The sequence below is a fragment of the Kogia breviceps genome, chromosome 10, assembly GCF_026419965.1.
Source record: "Kogia breviceps isolate mKogBre1 chromosome 10, mKogBre1 haplotype 1, whole genome shotgun sequence".
Lineage (NCBI taxonomy): Eukaryota > Metazoa > Chordata > Mammalia > Artiodactyla > Physeteridae > Kogia > Kogia breviceps.
In genome coordinates this window covers 34503994-34526326 of record NC_081319.1, presented here as the reverse complement: position 1 = coordinate 34526326, position 22333 = coordinate 34503994, and the positions used below count along the sequence as shown (strand labels likewise).

General features: G+C 40.9%; 2 protein-coding genes across 5 annotated transcripts in view; one reads left to right on the top strand and one right to left on the bottom strand.

Annotated features, from left to right (window-relative positions):
• The window catches only part of CACNA2D3 (calcium voltage-gated channel auxiliary subunit alpha2delta 3), an 808785-nt gene that overhangs the window by 665939 nt on the left and 120513 nt on the right, over positions 1 to 22333 (top strand). The window lies entirely within an intron of this gene.
• LRTM1 (leucine rich repeats and transmembrane domains 1) overlaps positions 8092 to 22333 on the bottom strand; it is a 33240-nt gene continuing 18998 nt past the window's right edge. The window contains exons 2-3 of the mRNA XM_067043077.1: positions 14102 to 14718; positions 8092 to 8525 (exon numbers count right to left, since the gene is read on the bottom strand). Coding sequence (XP_066899178.1) covers positions 8092 to 8525; positions 14102 to 14718 — 1051 coding nt within the window. The remainder of the gene's footprint in view (positions 8526 to 14101; positions 14719 to 22333) is intronic.

Here is a 22333-nt window from a genome sequence, read left to right as displayed (position 1 = left end):
ACAGAAAAGGAGAAGAATTAACCAATAATGGAGTATGTCTTGCATCCAGATTCAGTCTGGCTTTGGGGGGGACCCCTCTGGTTCCTTTTGAGAGAAATAAATGAATTCATATAAATAAAGTGCTTGGTGAATGCTTATAGTTGAGTGCTCAGTAATGGTTAGCTGCTAAATTATTATTGCTGCTGTTACCATTGGTAAGAGTGATGGATGTTACACCCACCACCTCTCATTAGTCAGTGCTTATTGCCATGTGCTGTCCCCTGTGAAAAACTTGCATAGGGAATGTCATTATAGTATCTTGAAATGTTTCATAGTAAAACTTTGAAGCTTACACGTTCATGTACCTATTCCTTAGAACAGAGGTTGACAAACTGTAGCCCATAGGAGCAAATCTAGGATGCTACCTGTGTCCTTCTTTTAGAGTTTTATTGAGATATATTTCACATACTATTAAATTCACCATTTCAAGTGTACAGTTTATTGGGTTTTGGTATTTTGCAGGTTGTGCAACAATCTCTACAATGTAAATTTAGAACAATTTCACATCCCCCCCAAACCCCCCTCCCCCTCCCACATGCACACCCTTTCATTCTTGATATCCCACTCCCCTCTCCAGCCCCAGGAAACCCACTAATCTACTTTCTGTCTCTGTGGATTTGCCTATTCTGGACATTGCAGATAAATGGAATCATACAACATGTGGCCTTTTGTTATTCGCTTCTTTCACCGAGCTTAATGTTTTCAAGATTCATCCATGTTGTAGCAAGGATCAGTCCTCTGGCTTTTTTTTTTTTTTTCTATTTTATTTATTTATTTGGCCATGAGGGCAGCATGTGGGATCTTTGACCAGGGATCGAACCCGTACCCCCTGCATTGGAAGGGAGGTCTTAACCACTGGACCATGAGGGAAGTCACTACTCTGGCTTTTTAAACTGCCAAATGATATCCCATTGTATGTATGTATAGCATCCTATTTATCCATTTATCAGTTAATAAACATTTGGGTTATTCCCACTTTTAAACTATTATTAATAATGCTGATATGAACATTCATGTACAAGTTTTTGTGCAGATATATGTCTTAATTTCTCCTGGGTAGGAGTTGGAATAGAATTGTTGGGTCATATGGTAACTCTAGGTTTTATATTTTGTAGAACAGACAAGCTGTTTTCCAAAGTGGCAGCACCTTTTTACAATCCCACCAGCAACATATGAGGCTTCCAATTTTTCCACATCCTTACCAATGCTTACTATTTTCTATCTTTTTTACTTTAGCCATCCTAGTAGGCGTGAAGTGATTTGTATTTCCCTAATAACTAACTACACTGAGCGTCTTCTCATGTGCTTGTCAGCTACTTGCATATCTTCATTGGGGAAATGTCTGTTCAGATCTTTTGCCTATAATTAGGTTATTTGTCTTTTTATTGTTGAGATATAAGTTCTTTATATAAGCTGGATACAAGTACCTTGTCAGGTATCTACCAGCTGTTTTTGTAAATAATGTTGGATAGAGAGCACATAGACTAAAAAACCAAAAATATTTACTGCCTGACTCTTTACAGAAAACGTTTGCCAACTCCTGCTTTAGATAAAAATATGTCACAGTCCATTTTTTTTAAAAAACACCTAAAATGCTAATTTGTTCACTCACTTATTTCATCATCTTTTTATCTTATGAAAATGAAGGGAATATTTAAATCAGAGGCTGTGTAAGTAGATGTTAAAGACAGAACTTCCTGTATCAGAAGGTATTCATCATTGTGCCTAGTGTTTTTTTTTTTTTTTTTTTTTTTTTTGTGGCATGCGGGCCTCTCACTGCCGTGGCCTCTCCCATTGCGGGGCACAGGCTCCGGACGCGCAGGCTCAGCGGCCACGGCTCACGGGCCCAGCCGCCCCGCGGCACGCGGGATCCTCCCGGACCGGGGCACGAACCCGCATCCCCTGCATCGGCAGGCGGACTCCCAACCACTGCGCCACCAGGGAAGCCCCATGCCTAGTGTTTTTATATATGTGGTTACAGAGAAATTCCAATCAAAGATCCTGAGCTTTCTAAAATATATGCTCTCCCTGTCAGTAAAGAGAGTGATTTGCTTAATCTTCGCTCTAGTTTATAAACATTTGAACAGTGTAATCAGCATAATGCTTGTTAGAACATTGGAAATCCTTCTCATGCTTTGGTAGAAAACAGTTTCTGGGATACTTTTTTCCCCCCAACATGGCTCATGAGAGATTTGGGGATTTATTTAGCCACCCTTATCCAGGCAAATCTCCTAGTGACCTTAGTGGGATTTTGATCTCGGTGAAGATTAGAATATATATGACTCAGGCTAAGTGAAGGGCGAGAGAGGATAAAAGAGCTGACGTACATTTCCCCTCCCTGGGAAGAGGGGGCATGACCAGAGGCTGCAGCATAAATGCTTTGACAGTCAGTCAGTGGACTCTTGCTCATGGAAAATGCTTTTGCCAGTCTGTGGTGGGAAAGGGACAGTGCTGATCAAAGGCCTTTTATTCCAATGGCCTCCCACACTTTGCACTCCCCAAGAGCTCCCACCTTCTATTCTGGGTGAAAAGATCTGCACAAGGTCAAGATCAGTGTCTGAATGTCATTCCTACTTCAAGGCCAAATTATATGTGACCAGGCTCAGGCAGACTGGAGTATACATTTGTCTTAAAACATAAAAAGGAAGTTCAGAGTGAAAACATAGTGCATGGGCATTTTATATGCTTTTACTTCACTAGCCTTCATCTATCAACTTCCAGATTTTTGCTGATATAGTCAGGTTTTTTAAGCCAAAATTATTTTTGTTATCAAATTATTTTATTTGTGTTATTTCTCATTTTTTATGTTCTTCTCACTCCCTCTCTTTCATGCTTTCTGGAACCCACTCCAACCAGGTTTCATCCACAGTGAATCATTTGTCATCAAGGTTACCTGTAGCTCCTACATTACCAAATCCAAAATTGAACTTCAGATGTTCATTTTTCTTGGTCTGTGAGCAGCACTTGACCAAGCTGATCACGTTATCCTGGCAAACCTCTTTACTTGATTCTTTGCCTACCTCACTGCCCACCCTCCTAAGCCTCCTTTGCTGATTTTGTTCATCTCCTGATTGTACATGTCGGAGGGCCCAGGATTCCAGTCCACTCTCAAGGCTTTAAACACCATTCACGAGCTGGTGATTCCCAAGCCAGACCTCTCTCGCTTGACTCTCCCTTGACTACTCAGTGTCCCTGCCTCTCAAATAGGCCCATCAAATGCAATCGATTCCACACTTAAGTCATTCTAGTTATCTGGTTATTCAGTCTAAAAACTTTGGAGTCATTCTGTTTTTTTAAACATTTATTATGGATAATATTGAATATACTAAAAAGTAGATAGAGGCATAAGAAGAAACCCATGTATCCTTCATTCAAATTCCTACTCCACTAATTAATGATATGACCTTGAACAAGCTACCCAAACCCAATGATTATGTATCTTCATCTGTCATGTGGCAGTAAAATGCTCACATTTTTGGTTAATTTGAGACTTAGAGGAAAATGAAAATACTACACTGAAAACAACTGGCACAAAACTGGGTGTTCAATAAATGTTGATGGTGGTGCTATAATTGTTCTTTTCCAAGTAGTTAATATAATAATTCCATAGTCTTCTTATTGTGTTTCACCAGAATGAATGAAGAATGGCAGCGGTTGGGTTGTATTATACATTCTAACCCCATGCTCCTGCAAACTGAGTTTATCAGGTGTGCAATTAATTATCTGTGCGATTTTGGGATAATTCCTTTCCTTTTCCATGCTTCCAATTCCTGTTTGTAAAATCAGAATATGGAGCTATATGAGGGTAGCAAATAGGTTTAGCCTCATAAGTCGACTCCAGTTGATCAGGAGTAGGTACCTAGAAAACAGATTAAAAAGGATTCTGAGGCCAGCTGCCTCAGTAGATAAGTTTGCAATGATCTATTAGCAATGTCTGAAACAGGTAGGGAGGCTGGTCATAGCTATTCTGAAATTTGCGAGACCTAGACTAAATGCTCTCCAAGGACCTTCCCAACAACTCCCAATCCTCTTTTTCTTTTTCTGGCTCTTCTTGATGAGTCTTTGAAACTGGGTCACATCCTATCCATCCAAATGAGTACTCAATGTTGTTGGAGTGAAAAGTAGGTGTGGATACTTCAGTCAGGAATCTGAGAAGAAAGTGAGGGATTAGAAAGCTGCTTCTCCCAATGGGAGGGAGGTTTCTTTGAGATTTTATTGCATTTTGAGCACAAATAAATAAATAAATAAATAATTTTCATCACAAGGGAAAGCAGGATAGTTCCCTGAAGTTGTGCATATAAACCACACCCTAGTGATGCCATGTGAGGTTGGAATATCATTTGCTGGTAGGTTTCTGTCTAATAGCATTTAGCAATGGATACACTGGTGGGTTTGACCCAAGTGAAAACAGTTATTTCCTGATCTGTGATAGAAAGTTATAGGTTTCTAACAGTTGTATAATTATGATAATGGGTGCTATGGATAGATCATTTTAGAAATTGAGCCACTTCCTTTGATATTTTGGATCTAAGAAGAGTGTGATATTTCTGGGGTAACCCGGTTAACTTGAGTAATGAGATTTGATTTTCATGAACCTTCAGGAGGAAATCCTGTGATTCACTTTTCAGTCTTCCATTTTTATAAGAAAAAAATAAAATACCCAGTTGTCTGTGGGCATATTATCATCTGGAGCACAAGATTGTTCCCACAGGGTCAAGGATTTTTGCCTTAATTTTAAAAGCTTTCCAGGTATAGATTTGACACTAGGTCTTCTTTCTCCACGATCTCTGTGGCAGAAATTCCTCCTATGCCCTCTCTATATGCCTCATGTCTGTTGAGTCCTGCTATTGTGAATTTGTGATCTCTGGCAAAGCAAAAATAGTGATCCTGTTCTGCTAAATATAATGAAGAAACTATATTTTACATGATTTTCTCAGAAACAATCAACACTAAGTGTTGATATTTGTTCACAGTATTCCTTCAGTAAGGCTCTATGACTCTTTGATGGAAGGGCGTGTTTATAGGGGAATTTATAAATATGACAGCAGCAATAAACAGCTGAAAATAATCTATGAGGCGTTTGCAAATTACCCCTCATGAGCTGTAGTGGTTGTGAAAGATAATTTGTGGTTCTCACAGAATACCCTACAAATTGGGTCTTTCATCTGTGATGTTTTTAACAGAGAAAACATTTCATTTCTCGTATTAACAAATGATAATGCTGAATTGTTAATCTAAACAATTTGATTTATATTTTTCTGTGCTAAGAGAATTGTTGACATTTTAGGGTAATTATTTTCATCGTTAACTGCTCTTTGTGGTGACTATAGGCAAAAGATAGAAATCTGAATACATGAAGACATCATTTTAATCATTCTCCTTAAAGACTTCTCATAAAGCAGGAATCTGTTTGGCTGAGTTATCCTCTGTGCTTAGAAATCTAATAGGACGTGGATGTTGAGGAGTGAGGATTCTAACCACTTTCAGGATTTTCAGCGGTGGATTGGAAGCTCTGTCATGTTATCACTGTGGCCAGGGGGACAGGATTGACCTGCACAGTCACCAGGCCTCCGGCAGAGCACAGTGCACTGCATGTCTTAAATCACAGCAATGAGAAGAGGCACTGTGGTTGGCCTCAGTAGTTCCCAGCTTATGTAATATCTGTTCAAGTATCTCACAGCATGGTTGCTAAGATTACATGAAAGTTCACGAGAACACCTCTCACCATGCCTGGTACATAGTACGAACTCCAGAAACATTTGGTGAAATGAGGACGATGTATAAAAAGATCTTCTCAATTTCCTTTCTCACAGTGCTTTCTTGGCCAAGGACTCATGGTCCAGGGCAAGGGAAAGGAAGATTTTTTTTTTCCACCTGGAAGGTAATCCCTACAACCTTAGACCAGATGCTCAGTCTTGCCCACTGAAGTGGTGCACGAAGCAGAGCAGAAAGGAGGCACCAGGCTTGGGATGGAGCTGATGCAGCAGCTGACTTTCTCTGGAATCTCTTTTTGATCTTAAAATCCATGCTAATTTTTCAAACTACTCTTTAACGTACCAAGGTTTATTTTAATACTGAGAAAAAATTAACATCAAATTTATACTTTTTCCCCCAGAAGAATCATTTAGCAAAATTGCTGCTCCAGAGAGATGGCCCATCTTTAACTTGTGGGTGGTGGGCAGCCCACACTAGTTGTGAAGCACTGTGAGCAGGTATAGATGGCCTCTGTGTCCTGCAGGGTAGGCTAGGGTAGGTTCATCCATCTTTCCCTTGGCCTCTATACTGTTGGGCAAGGCTTTGGCCACATCAGACAGAATAACAATATTCCAGGCTGAATGGACTGTCCATTCACATGCCAGTTCATGGAATGGACTGCTGATTTAGGATCCAAGCAACTTTTACATGGCCTGAAAGAGTGAATATAGGACCAGTACCCTGAATGACAAATATGTTTTATCCTTTGAACCAATTCCAGTTGATTAGTTCTGGTTGCCTTACAGTGCTGTCTTAAGAAGGCATCTGTGGTACATCAGGGCTCAGGGAGGAGTGCTGGGATTGATTAATGATGTCTGTCAAGGCCTCTGGAGGGACAGCTTGCCCTGTATTTGCTATTCTTTGCTTTTGCCAAGTCCTTAACTCCTCTGTGTAAAATGATTTTAATACTAACAGGTGACTAAGTATGAGATGGGATATCATGAGAGAGAGAGAGAGCAGGTAGATTCTACGTTAAGAAATCCTAGCATGAGAAAATGCAGATTTACAAAATACATAAATCTGGAGCCAATTATTGCCATTACAGAAAGATTCCATGAAAGGTTCCTTTAAATAGCGAGCTCCCCTACTGCATTAAAATGATGATTCAATTTACAAAAATTTCCTTTGCATGCAGCTCTTCAGGACCGTGTCTGTGGAGTCAAGCAAGCCACACCTGATTTTTTTAAACCCCAGCCTAAATAACGTTCAGGACGGCTGCTCCCACGTATCTCCAGCCTCTTGATAATTCCCACTCTCTTCAGACTTCCTCTGACTTCCTATCTCAGAGTGTTGAGTAGACAATCTGGGTGGTGGTCAACAGCTGCTGGCTTCCACCCTGCCACGGCTGCATTTCATTAGTGGGTAAACTGATTGCTCTGAGTATGTTTATGTGTGGGTGTGGTTGAACAAGCCTATGCACTCTGCACACTATGTACGTAGATACAGATACACATAAGCCATTATCTCGCTCTCAGCCCACCCTAAATTCATTCCTGCTGTGAGAGTTATAAATGGAAGGTTCCAATCGCCTGGTGGATATGGCCTTTGGGTAGTATGTGCCTCGAATTCCGCCACCCCCTCCTCTTTGTGTTTGTTTATATGTTATTTACCCCTTGCATCAGAAAACTTCCCCAGACCCTGGGCCTGAGTCCTATTATCCAGTCATGGAGCCTTCTTCTTCTTCTGTGGCCTAGAAAGCCCCAAATGGTTTTCTGATTTAGAAAATTAAATATAATCTGACTCTTGTGGCAAGCTACAAAATTCCCAACCAACAGACTCTTTTGCTAAATACATAACATACCTAAAATCTAAAAGTATCACCGATCTATCATGAACTTGGACTACAGAAGCACTCAGTGCCCATTGGGTAAGATTGCCAACTTCTTACCAGGCACTCAAAATTGGGCAGTTTTCCAGTGGACCATGAAGCTGCCAGGAATGCTGGCACGCGTGTTTGTATTTCTGCTGCCCTGTAAAGGCAACTAAATGCAGGGAAGAGTACCTCAAAAGAGATGTATCTTCCCTTTCTCTGTGGACAGCCTTCCCCACATAGACTATTGTCATAACTTCTCAGGCACAGAGCACAAGTAATCATCTCTGTTTCAACTATGGTACTTTAAAAAAAAATCTCAACATAAATTTCTTCCCAGGAATATTGTCTTTTTTCATAGACACACCTTTTTTTTTTTTTTTTTTTCTTGTGGAAAAAGAAAATGAAGCAGTAACAGTGAACCATCAGCCCTACTCAGAAACTTTCTTCTGGCCTATAATGAGCATCCCTATTTGAGATGAAAGCTCTCAGGCCGTTGAGCTGTCAAACAGCTCTTTTCCTTCTGTCTTCGCAGGCTCATTGATCTGAGCCAAGCATCCCCCATGGTACTGGGCGGTAATAGCTGCATAGGTGCAGCCATAAATGGCAGCCGCCAACATCATGAGACACACGATCCCACACACCACCCCTGTGATGATGATGGTGGCCACGGCGTGGCGCAGATTGGCTGGCCTCGGCTTGGGTTTGATCTCACACTCCCAGTGGTCTCGCTCCCCTGAGCTGTGGCTCTCAGGGGGCCTGGGGACAGCCCGGTGGGCAGCACCTAGCTGCTGCACCTGTGAGGACTCCAGGTCTGGAGAAGGAAAAGGGCAGGGCTGGTACAGCTCATGAGGGATTTTAAGGAGGTCCTTTCCCTTCCAGGTGTCCGGTGAGGCACAGATGATACTGTCTGTTATTCCCCCTTTGAGAAACAAAAGCAAAGAATGATAACAGAGCCTGATACAACCAAACTCCCAAATCCTCAACCTGTAAAAACTTAGGCAGATGGAATTTATAAAACACCTTTTTTTTTTTTTTTTCCTGGAGTCAAAAAATTTAACAACAGTATTTTATGATTTTAGGATTTCTAAATTGGCTAAATGCTAAAAATGTCACACACTAAATGGACAATTATATATGACCAAGAGTTCATTAGAAGCCAAGTCACCTTTACCTTATAAATGCCAAGGGAATAACAATGCAAAAGCTGACAGGAAGGGATGCTGGAGGCCAGCCTGAGGGCACTGTTGCATGCCCTAATGAGCTCTGCCATACAAGAAATCTATTGTGCCAAATTCCCACTGGAGATCTAAAAAATAAATAAATAAAACAAATGTCTTTTGTTGTGATGTTATGTGTTAATTACAAAGACCCTCTGTCTCTACCAACACTCTCCAGTGACGCCAAACCGGGAGGTCAGTGGTCCTGTGAGTGCTTTGTGTATCTGAAGGTTTGACGGGAATATGAGTTACGTTCATGGCATTAAATACAATTAACATGTCTCCACAGACCTCGAAACATTTAGTACTTCAAGTACCAAACTTTCTCAATTTCTTTTTTTTTGGCCTTGCCGTGCGGAATGCGGGATCATAGGTCCCTGACCAGGGATTGAACCTGAGCCCCCTGCGTTGGGAACGTGGCGTCTCAACCACTGGACCACCAAGGAAGTCCCGAGTATAGAACTTTCTAATGGGTCATTAGACTCAATTTCCATTCTCTGTAAGGGGATTAATTTCCTCAGGTGTGTGGACTACAATTGTTCAGGGAGAATTTGAGTGCCTAGAAGTTCTTTTCTAGAAAGAACACTGGGCTAACAGATTCCATCTGGCCAAATATGACCACCAATTTACTATTTGACCTCAGGCAGATAAACTTCTCTGACTAAATATTTTGCCATGAAAACATCCTATTTGTATCTGACTTGATAGTTTATAAAGCACTGTTAGATAAGTCCTCACAACTCTGCTCTAATGGGTAATTCTTATCCAAGGTCATTCAGGTCATAAGTGGAGAGATCAACACCGAAACCCAGCCCTCTCCTGTGATCCCAGTTTTCCCGGCTACACTTACCTCAGTAGCCTCTCTCTACTTCCTCCTCTCTGGAACATCCTGAGGTCAGTGGAGTTAACACATGACCCTCAGTAGAACCTCACCCCCATGAAGCCTGGCACCAATCTTAGCCAAGTTAGACTGGAGATTCTTTGTACACATCGTAGGTGAATTATGAAACTATACCAGAAGTTCCCATGCGGGAGCTTGTCACTTCAATGTTATTAGAACCTTCCTTTGTATAGCACTTCAGAGTTTTGGGAACGCCTTCACATCCATTCTGTCTGAGCCTTATAAGCCGAGTCTTACCATGGCCTTATTAGTAGATGGGACCATTTTGCAGTTCAAGGGTTGTTGTGGCCCAGGTCATACTGGGGTTAGTGGCCATGACAAAATTCAACTCATACCATTTTTGCTTTTACTGCTTGAACTGAGTCACCTATTGCCAGAGTCTCTTGGGCCCATCCTGGCTTCTTCAGTGATCCCCTGAGGCAAGAGCCACAACTCTAAAGCAAAAAGGTAACAGGAATTTTCTCCTTTCCTGAGCTGAGGTGCAGGAGGCCAGAGGTGCAGGGTGCCTGTTCTGGATGAGCCCAAGGTACCATCAGGCTGCACCGTGATTAAGGATCCCTGTCTCAGAGACCGTTTCAATACTCTTCCTGGAAGCTGGTTGTAAAGCAGAAGGCCAGAGATCAGAAAAGAAGTGTGGGGGCTTGAGAAGAAGTAACCATATTTAACCTAGCCAAAGAGGACTGAGACTTTCATCAGGGGAAGAAAGGCCACCTGCCATGGGACCAGCAATTCCACCAGCTGATCTAGACCTAGACAGGGGCGGTTCACCCAGTAACTTCAGGGGTGGTAAGCTCTGTCTTTCTCCAGTTCCAGGCTTCCTTCTGTTCAACATTAGGGTGGGAGGCATGGCCTCAAGACACAGAGCCAGGAGAATACACAGACTAGAGCCTGCGATATTGCTGGAAGGCAGGGGTTATGGCCACCAAGAACTCCGTGGCCTCCTGTGTCCTTAGCCAGGACTCACTTCCCAGCCTTCCACCACCATCTTCTCAGCTGTGACCCCAGGAAGCAAATCTGCAGATGATAGCTTGAGGGTATCAGTCTCTTCTGGATTCAGAGAAGCTGACAGTGCAAGAAGCTCCAGCTTTCCAAGCACTCTCATTATTCATCATCTGTCCACTAGCAGTACTTAACCCCTGTCTTGGGAAGAAATGGGATTCAAATCTTGAGTCTGATCATTACTTTACTGTGCAACCCTAAGCAAGTTACTTGACCATTCTGTGCCTCTGCTTGCTCATCTGGAAAGTGGGAGACTGGGGTAATAATGAAATCTTCCTCACAAGATTGCTTTGAGGACTCAGTTGGATAAAGTATGTCAAGTATTCAGCACAGTTCCTAGCCCAGAATAAATGTTTTAACTGTCAGCATAAAGATTTGTTTAGTTATGAATGGAGAGAGAGGAATGCTAATTACAAAATCTATATGCATGTTTTTGTGGAGGAGACATTATTAGGTATTCATCAAAGCATGTTTTTTGGCTGTTGGGTCCACAGGAAGATGAAATTTCCCCACCCTTTGTGGCCACGTGATTGAGTTCTGGCCAACGGAACCAATGAATGACACTTCCAGGCCACAAAACTCCCTGCTTCATCCTCCATATACTTTGTTCCCCCTTGGTGGGAACTAAGGTCTTGACCAATACCTATTCCCTTATTTTGCCTTTATTCAGTGCATCAGTAGTCAGATTGTCTGCTACATTCACTTGGGGGTTTTATTTAGTTATTTTGGGACACCCAGGTCTTGTTATCCCAAATAAATTTTGCCTTCCTCCAGAGAAAGACTGTCATCTGGACAGGGCAGCTCCGCCATGAGGGAGCGTTCAACTGCACCGTGGAATCTGAGGACCAGAACGGACCTTAGGAACTCCCTGGCTTAACACTGTCAGGTTCCACCTGGTGACACTGAGGGCTAGTGAGGGGCATTAATCTGCCTGAAGATCACCAGTGAGTTTGTGGCTGAGTAGGGGGAGCTATATCACACCTCATGTTGCTTCTAATATCCTGGACCTGAGAAATATTTTTTGTCAAGAAATATTTTTAATTGATGAAAACCATCTTTCTCTGATCTTTGGCTTATGCTTACCATTTATTTAGTCTAGAACACAATAGCTGAAGCCACTTCACCTCTAGATGTAAACACTTTTATTTGCAACCTCCTATAAGAAAGATTTTTGTCTCACTATATGGCCTCTGTTGTAGGTCAACTTGAAGATCAGCTGGTTAGTGATAAGCTATTGACTATTATGTTGTTGAGAGAGATTCTTAATTCAATATTATTTATTTGAACTCATGTGGTCTCTCCCACTCCCTTCTGTATAACTGCTGCAACCATCTAGACTCTGTTGATTCCCTAATTCATGTATGGAGCTCTGATATCTTCCCAAATTATAGGCTCAAATATATAGCCACCAACTCAACAACACTCCTTGGCTATGTAATGGGCCTCTCAAAATTGACACGCCCCACATTGAGTTCTTGATTTACCACCTCCTACACATACTTGCCCATTTCCCCTATTCCCCAGCCTGCCCCTTATCAGCTACTGGCATCACCATTTATCTGGTTACTCCTGAAGGACAAAACAAAATTGAATTTCCTACAATATACTCTCTTTTCTTTATCTCCCATGCCAACCCATCAGTAATTTCTATCAGTTCAATATTCTAAATTTCTCCCAAAGTTGATAATTTCTCATCATTCTGGTTTGGGCCACCATCATCTTTTCCCTGAATGACTGAAATCACTTTCTCTCTCATCCCCCTGCTTCTTCTTCTGTAGCTTTTGGTCTACTCTCCCTAGAGTCACCAGAGTGACCTTTTAAAATGTAATCAGATCATATTGTTCCCCTGACTAAAATTCTTCAAGAGATTTCCATCTCGCCTAAAATAAAATCCAAATGTCTCAGCCTGCTCTGCACCTTCCAACATGACCCAACTCCTGGGTACTTGTGCTGCCTTATCCTCTCTCACTCCCTTCCTCTGTTCTAGCCACTCATTTGTCCCTCTCTCTGTCCCTCAGTGGAGCCAAGCTTACTTTCCTGTCAGGGCCTTCGCACAGCTGTTCTTTCCTCCAGTTATCTCATGGTTCCAGTTCTGCTCCCCCATGTCACCTCCTTAGAGGGGCCTTCCTGTCCTTCCCATCTGAAGTGCAACCCCCTTCCCATTACTCTCTCCCCTTACCCCACCTCTAGCACTAACTGCTATCTGAACATGGGTATATATTTGTCTTTTTTTAACATGTTTCTACTGTCAGAATGTAATGCCCATGATGGTGGGGATTTTCTTGTTCACTGACCTTTTCTCAGTTCCTAGAAATGTCCCTGGCACATAAGATTCACTCAAGTATAGGATGAATGAATGAATGAATGATACTTAAAAGTTAGGAGGAAAGAAACACTGTGATGTAGAGGAAAGAATGCAGGGCCAAGACCTAAAGCCACTCATTCTACTCTTGTCTGTGCTTCTACTCTGTGACTTTGGTCAAGTCATGAACATCTCTGGGCCTCCATTTCCCATTGATAATAGGCTAGCAATGAGTTAGAAGGGGATGGCAAACTTTTCTATAAAGAGCCAGAAATAGTTCACATTTTAAGCCTTGCCATAGTCTCTGTCCCAACTATTCAACTTTGCCCTTATAATGCAAAACAGCCACAGACAGTAAATAATAAATGGGTGTGGATGTGTTCCAACAAAACTTTATTTACAAAAATAGGAGGTGGGACAAATTTGGCTCTTGGGCTATGGTTTGCTGACCCCTCAGTGATTTCTAGATCCCCTCATCTTTTATATTATGGAATCTCTTGCTTAGCTTTTGATATCTGGTTAAAGAAATAGTAGTTCCCTTTGGAGAGGGTACCCTACTGTATCCAGTTTCAGTAACAGTGGTGTTTGCTAAAGCAGAATGGATAATCTCAGGGAAGATTCACAGCTGTCAAATGGTCAGAAGCAGACAAAGAAGGGGGGAAAGTCCTAAGGAGAGATAATATGCCCCCAGTTGGATCACACTTGAAAATCACAATTTGGTGTCATTTCAGAGTTGAGTAGTTATTTAGGTGATGATTGAAATTCCCTCTTTCTTAAGGTCCTACATTTCCCAGATAAATAACTTAATGGTGTTGTTAATCAAAGAGTGGAATGTTGGGGTGGGGAGAAAAAAAAAAAAGGAAACTTATCTGCATGAATCGTATCTGTAGATGAATTTAAATACCTGAATTTAAACACCCTCTAATGACTCACTTGCCTCTTTTGCCATACCATGAAATGACATCAATGTGAAAAAGCTTACATGGATCCCTCAAACACTCCTCAACATCCCTTCTAATGCAGAGAACAGATGAGGTTCATCCTAGGCTGGTAACACACAGATAGGCATTACTGACCTTTATAGATAAACGTCTCCAGCCAGAGTTTAAGACTGAGCAAGTGGCAATTGCATTTCCAGAGGTTGTCCTTGAGAAATAAATGCCTCACTCTGGGCATGGATTCTAGGAGGGCTCGATCGAGCTGCTGAAGCTGGTTTTGGTGTATCGCAAATACAGTTAGGTTCTCCCAAGGCTCACCCAGGGATGTGGGAAGGTGGCTTATGTTGTTTGATGATAAATCAAGTTCTCTCAACTGTGGGAGGGAATGGAAAAGTCTGCTTTCCAGGGAATGCAGGGAGTTCTGGGTTAGGTTTAAGACCCGCAAGTGCTGAAGTCCATGGAAAACTCCGGAGGTCAGATTTGAAAGAGAATTGTTGTACAAGTTCAAGGTTGTGAGCTGTGGCACTGACTTAAATGCAGAAGCCGGAAGCTGACGTATCTGGTTATCTTGTAAGTGCAGGGTTAGAGTCTGAGGAGGAAGATCAGAAGGGACTTCAGCCAGACCCTGCCGGCTGCAGTCTACAAAATTCGAAGGTGAGTGACAGCGGCACCTCTCTGGGCAGCCGCACACCACCGGGAGCAGGAAAATCATACTTGAGAGCAGGAGCAGTTCACCTACAACAAACAGAAAGAAACTGGGATAGGAACCAGTTTGTAAATTGTGTCAGCATTTGTTTCCCTTTAAATTCACAGGTAACTGGAAGGTAGATGAAATAGGATATCAAGTAGATATGTGAAAAAAATAATTTGCGGGGCACATGCCCTGTGTACAATGTAGCAGAATTATCTGGGACCAAAAGTTTAGAAGAATGATACGGAGTTCAGATATTCACATTTCTTAAAAGTATGCTGCAGGGGGCTTCCTTGGTGGTGCAGTGGTTGAGAGTCCGCCTGCCGATGCGGGGGACACGGGTTCGTGTCCCGGTCCGGGAGGATCCCACGTGCCGTGGGGCGGCTGGGCCTGTGAGCCGTGGCCGCTGGGCCTGCGCGTCCGGAGCCTGTGCTCCGCGGCGGGGGAGGCCACAACAGTGAGAGGCCCAAGCACCGCAAAAAAAAAAAATAATAAAAAAAATTAAAAAATAAAATAAATAAAATAAAAGTATGCTGCAGGTCAGTGCTATCCAATAGGACTTTCTATGCTGATTGCAATGATCTATATCTACTGTTTAATATGGTAGCCATTAGCTACATGTGGTTGCTGAGCTCTTGAAATGTGACTACTGCAACCAAGGAACTGAATTTTTATTTGCATTTAATTTTAATCAGTTAAAATTTAAGTAGCCATACGGTGCTAGTGGTCCATATTGGATAGGGCAGGTCTGAAGCATTCTTAGAAATCGATGTCCATCTTTGCAGATATAATAATTCCATGAATGATGACGAGCTCTACTCCTTTTTTATTCAAGAGATTTTAAAAACAAAGAAAAGCATTAAAAATCATATAATAAACACCCATGTTTCTATAACAAAGTTCTATCGGTTATTCATAGGTTGCCATATTTCTTTCATTTCTTTAACTCAAAGAAACAGTGCATTACTGATACCGTTGAACTCCCTTTGATTAGCACCCACATCATATTTTCCAACAGGAACCCCCCTCTTCCCTACCATTTACTAGTGTATCCCTCCAGGCCTTTTAAAAACAATGCAGTCCCACTACTGGGCATATACCCTGAGAAAACCAGAATTCAAGAGTCATGTAGGGTGGGGATAATGGCAGACTCTGAGAGGGCTCACGCCAAGGAGTAATTCCCAGAACTTCTGCTTCCAGTGTCCCTTGTCCCTGTGGTGAGCCACAGCCACCCCCACCTTTGCAGGAGACCCTCCAACACTGACAGCCGAGTAGCTGACAGGGTCTTGGTGCTCCAGCCAGGTGTCAGGCCTGAGCTTCTGAGGTGGGAGAGCCAAGTTCAGGACATTTGTCCACCAGAGACCTTCCGGCACCACATAATATCAAACAGCGAAGGCTCTCCCAGAGATCTCCATCTCAATGCTAAGACCCAGCTCCACTCAACAACCAGCAAGCTACAGTGCTGGACACCCTGTGCCAAACAACTAGCAAGACAGGAGCACAACCCCACCCATTAGCAGAGAGGCTGCCTAAAATCATAATAAGGTCACAGACACCCCAGAAAACACAACTGGATGCAGTCCTGCCCACCAGAAAGACAAGATCCAGCTCAGCCACCAGAACACAGGCACAAGTCCCCTCCACTAGGAAGCCTACACAACCCACTGAACCAACCTTACCCACTGGGGGCAGACACCAAAAACAACAGGAACTATGAACCTGCAGCCTGTGAAAAGGAGACCCTAAACACAGTAAGTTAAGCAAAATAAGAAGACAGAGAAACACACAGCAGATGAAGGAGCAAGGTAAAAACCCACCAGACCAAACAAATGAAGAGGAAACAGGCAGCTTACCTGAAAAAGAATTCAGAGTAATGATAGAAACATGATCCAAAATCTTGGAAATAGAATGGAGAGAATACAAGAAACATTTAACAAGGACCTAGAAGAACTAAAGAGCAAACAAACAATGATGAACAACACAATAAATGAAATGAAAAATTCTCTAGAAGGAATCAATAGCAGAATAACTGAGGCAGAAGAAATGATAAGTGACCTGGAAGATAAAATAGTGGAAATAACTACTGCAGAGCAGAATAAAGAAAAAAGAATGAAGAGAATTGAGGGCACTCTCAGAGACCTTTGGGACAAGATTAAATGCACCAACACTCGAATTATAGGGGTCCCAGAAGAAGAAGAGGGAAAAAATGGGACTGAGAAAATATTTGAAGTGATTATAGTTGAAAACTTCCCTAATATGGGAAAGAAAGTATTCAATCAAGTCCAGGAAGAACACAGAGTCCCATACAGGATAAATCCAAGGAGAAACATGCCACGGCACATATTAATCAAACTATCAAAAATTAAATACAAAGGGAAAATATTAAAAGCAGCAAGGGAAAAGCAACAAATAACACACAAGGGAATCCCCATAAGGTTAACAGCTGATCTTCCAGCAGAAACGCTGCAGGCCAGAAGGGAGTGGCAGGACATATTTAAAGTGATGACAGGGAAAAACCTACAACCAAGATTACTCTACCCAGCAAGGATCTCATTCAGATTTGACGGAGAAATTAAAACCTTTACAGACAGCAAAAACTAAGAGAATTCAGCACCACCAAACCAGCTTTACAACAAATGCTAAAGGAACTTCTCTAGGCAGGAAACACAAGAGGTGGAAAAGACCTACAATAACAAATGCAAAACAATTATAAAATGGTAATAGGAACGTACATATCAATAACTACCTTAAATGTAAATGGATAAAATACTCTAACCAAAAGGCATAGACAGGCTGAATGGATACAAAAACAAGACCTGTATATGTGCTGTCTACAAGGGACCCACTTCAGACCTAGGGACACATACAGACTGAAAGTGAGGGGATGGAAAAAGATACTCCATGAAAGGAAATCAAAAGAAAGCTGGTGTAGCAATTCTCATATCAGACAAAATAGACTTTAAAATAAAGACTATTACAAGAGACAAAGAAGGACACTACATAATGATCAAGGGATCAATCCAAGAAGAAGATATAACAATTGTAAATATTTATGCACACAACATAGAAGCACCTCAATACATAAGGCAAATACTAACAGCCATAAAAGGGGAAACCGACAGTAACACATTCATACTAGGGGACTTTAACACCCCACTGACACCAATGGACAGATCATCCAAAATGAAAATAAATAAGGAAACACAAGCTTTAAATGATACATTAAACAAGATGGAGTTAATTGATATTTATAGGACATTCCATCCAAAAACAACAGAATACACATTTTTCTCAAGTGCTCATGGAACATTCTCTAGGTTAGATCATATCGTGGGTCACAAATCAAGCCTTGGTAAATTTAAGAAAATTGAAATCGTATCAAGTATCTTTTCTGACCACAACGCCATGAGACTAGATATCAATTACAGGAAAAGATCTGTAAAAAATACAAACACATGGAGGCTAAACAATACACTACTTAATAACGAAGTGATCACTGAAGAAATCAAAGAGGAAATCAAAAAATACCTAGAAACAAATGACAATGGAGACACGACAATCCAAAACCTATGAGATGCAGCAAAAGCATTTCTAAGAGGGAAGTTAATAGCAATACAATCTTACCTCAAGAAACAAGAAACATCTCCAATAAACAACCTAACCTTACACCTAAAGTAATTAGAGAAAGAAGGACAAAAAAACCCCAAAGTTAGCAGAAGGAAAAAAATCATAAAAATCAGACCAGAAATAAATGAAAAAGAAAGAAATGATAGCAAAGATCAATAAAACTAAAAGCTTGTTCTTTGAGAAGATAAGCAAAATTGATAGACCATTAGCCAGACTCATAAAGAAAAAAGGGAGAAGACTCAAATCAACAGAATTAGAAATGAAAAAGGAGAAGTAACAACTGACTGTAGAAATACAAAGGATCATAAGAGATTACTACAAGCAACTATATGCCAATAAAATGGACAAATTCTTAGCGAAGTACAACCTTCTGAGACTGAACCAGGAAGAAATAGAAAATATAATCAGACCAATCACAAGGACTGAAATTGAAACTGTGATTAAAAATCTTCCAACAAACAAATGTCCAGAACCAGATGGCTTCACAGGTGAATTCTTTCAAACATTTAAGAGAAGAGCTAACACCTGTCCTTCTCAAACTCTTCCAAAATATAGCAGAGGGAGGAACACTCCCAAACTCATTCTCTGAGGCCACCATCACTCTGATACCAAAACCAGACAAAGATGTCACAAAAAAGAAAACTACAGGCCAATATCACTGATGAACATAGATGCAAAAATCCTCAACAAAATACTAGCAAACAGAATCCAACAGCATATTAAAGGGATCATACACCGTGATCAAGTGGGGTTTATCCCAGAAATGTAAGGATTCTTCAGTATATGCAAATCAATCAATGTGATAAACCATCTTAACAAACTGAAGGATAAAACCCACATGGTCATCTCAATAGATGCAGAAAAAGCTTTTGACAAAATTCAACACCATTTATGATTAAAAACCGTCTAGAAAGTAGGCATAGAAGGAACTTACCTCAACATAATAAAGGCCATATATGACAAACCCACAGCCAAGATTGTTCTCAATGGTGAAAAACTGAAACCATTTCCATTAAGATCAGAAACAAGACAAGGTTGCCCACTCTCACCACTATTATTCAACGTAGTATTGGAAGTTCTAGCCACAATAATCAGAGAAGAAAAAGAAATAAAAGAATACAAATTGGAAAAGAAGAAGTAAAACTGTCACTGTTTGCAGATGACATGACACTCTACATAGAGAATCCAAAGATGCTACCAGAAAACTACTAGAGCTAATCAATGAATTCAGTAAATTTGCAGGATACAAAATTAATGCACAGAAATCTCTTGCATTCCTATACACTAATGATGAAAAATCTGACAGAGAAATTAAGGAAACACTCCCATTTACCATTTCCACAAAACAATAAAATACCCAGGAATAAACCTACCTAAGGAGACAAAAGACCTGTATGCAGAAAACTATAAGACACTGAATAAAAAAATTAAAGAGGATACAAACAGATTGAGAGATATACCGTGTTCTTGGATTGGAAGAATCAACATTGTGAAAATGACTTTACTACCCAAAGAAATCTACAGATTCAGTGCACTCCCTATCAACATACCAATAGCACTTTTCACAGAACTATAACAAAAAATTTCACTATTTGTATGGAAACACAAAAGACCCTGAAGAGCCAAAGCAATTTTGAGAAAGAAAAATGGAGCTGGAGGAATCAGGGTCCTGGAATTCAGACTATATTACAAAGCTACAGTAATCAAGATAGTATGGTACTGGCACAAAAACAGAAATATAGGCAAATGGAACAGGACAGAAAGCCCAGAGACAAACCCACGAACTTATGGTCACTTAATCTATGACAAAGGAGGCAAGAATATACAATGGAGAAAAGAAGCCTCTTCAATAAGTGGTGCTGGGAAAACTGGACAGCTACATGTAAAAGAATGAAATTAGAACACTCCCTAACACCATACTCAAAAATAAACTCAAAATGGATGAAAGACCTAAATGTAGGCCAGACACTATAAAAGTCTTAGAGGAAAACATAGGCAGAGCACTCTATGACATAAATCACAGCAAGATCCTTTTTGACCCACCTTCTAGAGAAATGGAAATAAAAACAAAAATTAACAACTGGGACCTAATGAAACTTGCACAGCAAAGGAAACTGTAAACAAGATGAAAAGACAACCCTCAGAATGGGAGAAAATTTTTGCAAATGAAGCAACTGACAAAGGATTAATCTCCAAAATATACAAGCAGCTCATGCAGCTCAATATCAAAAAACCAAACAACCCAATCCAAAAATGGGCAGAAGACCTAAATAGACACTTCTCCAAAGAAGATATACAGATTACCAACAAACACATGAAAGGATGCTCAACATCACTAATCATTAGAGAAATGCAAATCAAAACTACAATGAGGTATCACCTCACACCGGTCAGAATGGCCATCATCAAAAAAATCTACAAACAGTAAATGCTGGAGAGGGTGTGGAGAAAAGGGAACCCTCTTGCACTGTTGATGGGAATGTAAATTGATACAGCCACTATGGAGAACAGTATGGAGGTTCCTTAAAAAACTAAAAATAGAAATACCATATGACCCAGCGATCCCACTGCTGGGCATATACCCTGAGAAAACCATAATTCAAAAAGAGTCACGTACCACAATGTTTATTGCAGCTCTGTTTACAATAACCAGGTCATGGAAGCAACCTGAGTGTCCATCAGCAGATGAATGGATAAAGAAGATGTGACACATATATACAATGGAATATTACTGAACCATAAAGAGAAACAAAATTGAGTTATTTGTAGCGAGGTGGATGGACCTAGAGACTGTCATACAGAGTGAAGTAAGTCAGAAAAAGAAAAACAAATACTGTATGCTAACACATATATATGGAATTTTTAAAAAAATGGTTCTGATGAACCTAGGGGCAGGACAGGGATAAAGATGCAGACGTAGAGAATGGACTTGAGGACACAGGGATTGGGAAGGGTAAGCTGTGACAAAGTGAGAGAGTGGCATGGACATATATACACTACCAAATGTAAAATAGATAGCTAGTGGGAAGCAGCTGCAAAGCACAGGGAGATCAGCTCGGTGCTTTGTGACCATCTAGAGGGGTGGGATAGGGAGAGGGAGAGGGAGACGCAAGAGGGAGGAGGTATGGGGATATATGTATGTGTATAGCTGATTCACTTTGTTATAAAGCAGAAACTAACACAGCATTATAAAGTAGTTATACTCCAATAAAGATGTTAAAAAAAAACAATACTTAATAAGAACAACAATTTGAAATAGCCTTATAGCTCACGTTTTGATTCAGGCACTATTGAATGTGCTTTATATATATTAATTTAGTCCTTCTAACCTTGTAATTTGGGGTCTATTATTATGCCTCTATTAAAGGTGATGAAACTGAGGCACAGAGAAGCTAAATCACCTGTCCAAGGTCACACAGAAGTAGTAGAATCGTGATTTGAACCCAGCAGTCTGCTTCCAGGGTCTTTCAGGGTCCTTACCTGCTGTGCTTTACTGCCTGTAAATACTTTTACATACACACACATACACATACTACAGAATGTTTTGCATAGTGGTTTTTTTAAAAACTACATAAATATAATCATAGGCATGTTTAATTTTCAGTATAATCTAGTCACTCAAAACTGATCCATCCACATGGTTATATAGAGAGCTCATTAATTCCTTCTAACTTCTGTGGAGTATTCCATGGTGAGGCCATGCCAGATTTAATATTTAGCCACTCCCATACTGACGAACATTTGAGTTGTTGCAGTTTCTTTCATGACAAATGATGCTGCAGAAGGCATCCTTACGCACAGCTCTTTGGCCGTGTGGAAATGTGTATGGGGTCTCTGGAATCAACAGGAACCTCCTTGCCAATTTCAGAGAGTATGCTGAGTTGACATTTTCTTAGGTGCTTCTAGGTCAATCTCCAATGTAGCTCTATCACTCTCTTCTTTTTTTCTAACACTTGAATTTCAAAATATGGCAAACATCTATCAAGGACATTTTGTTAAATTGGTAGAGGAATTCACAGGGCCAGGCAATAATATTTAAAACTCAAGATGGT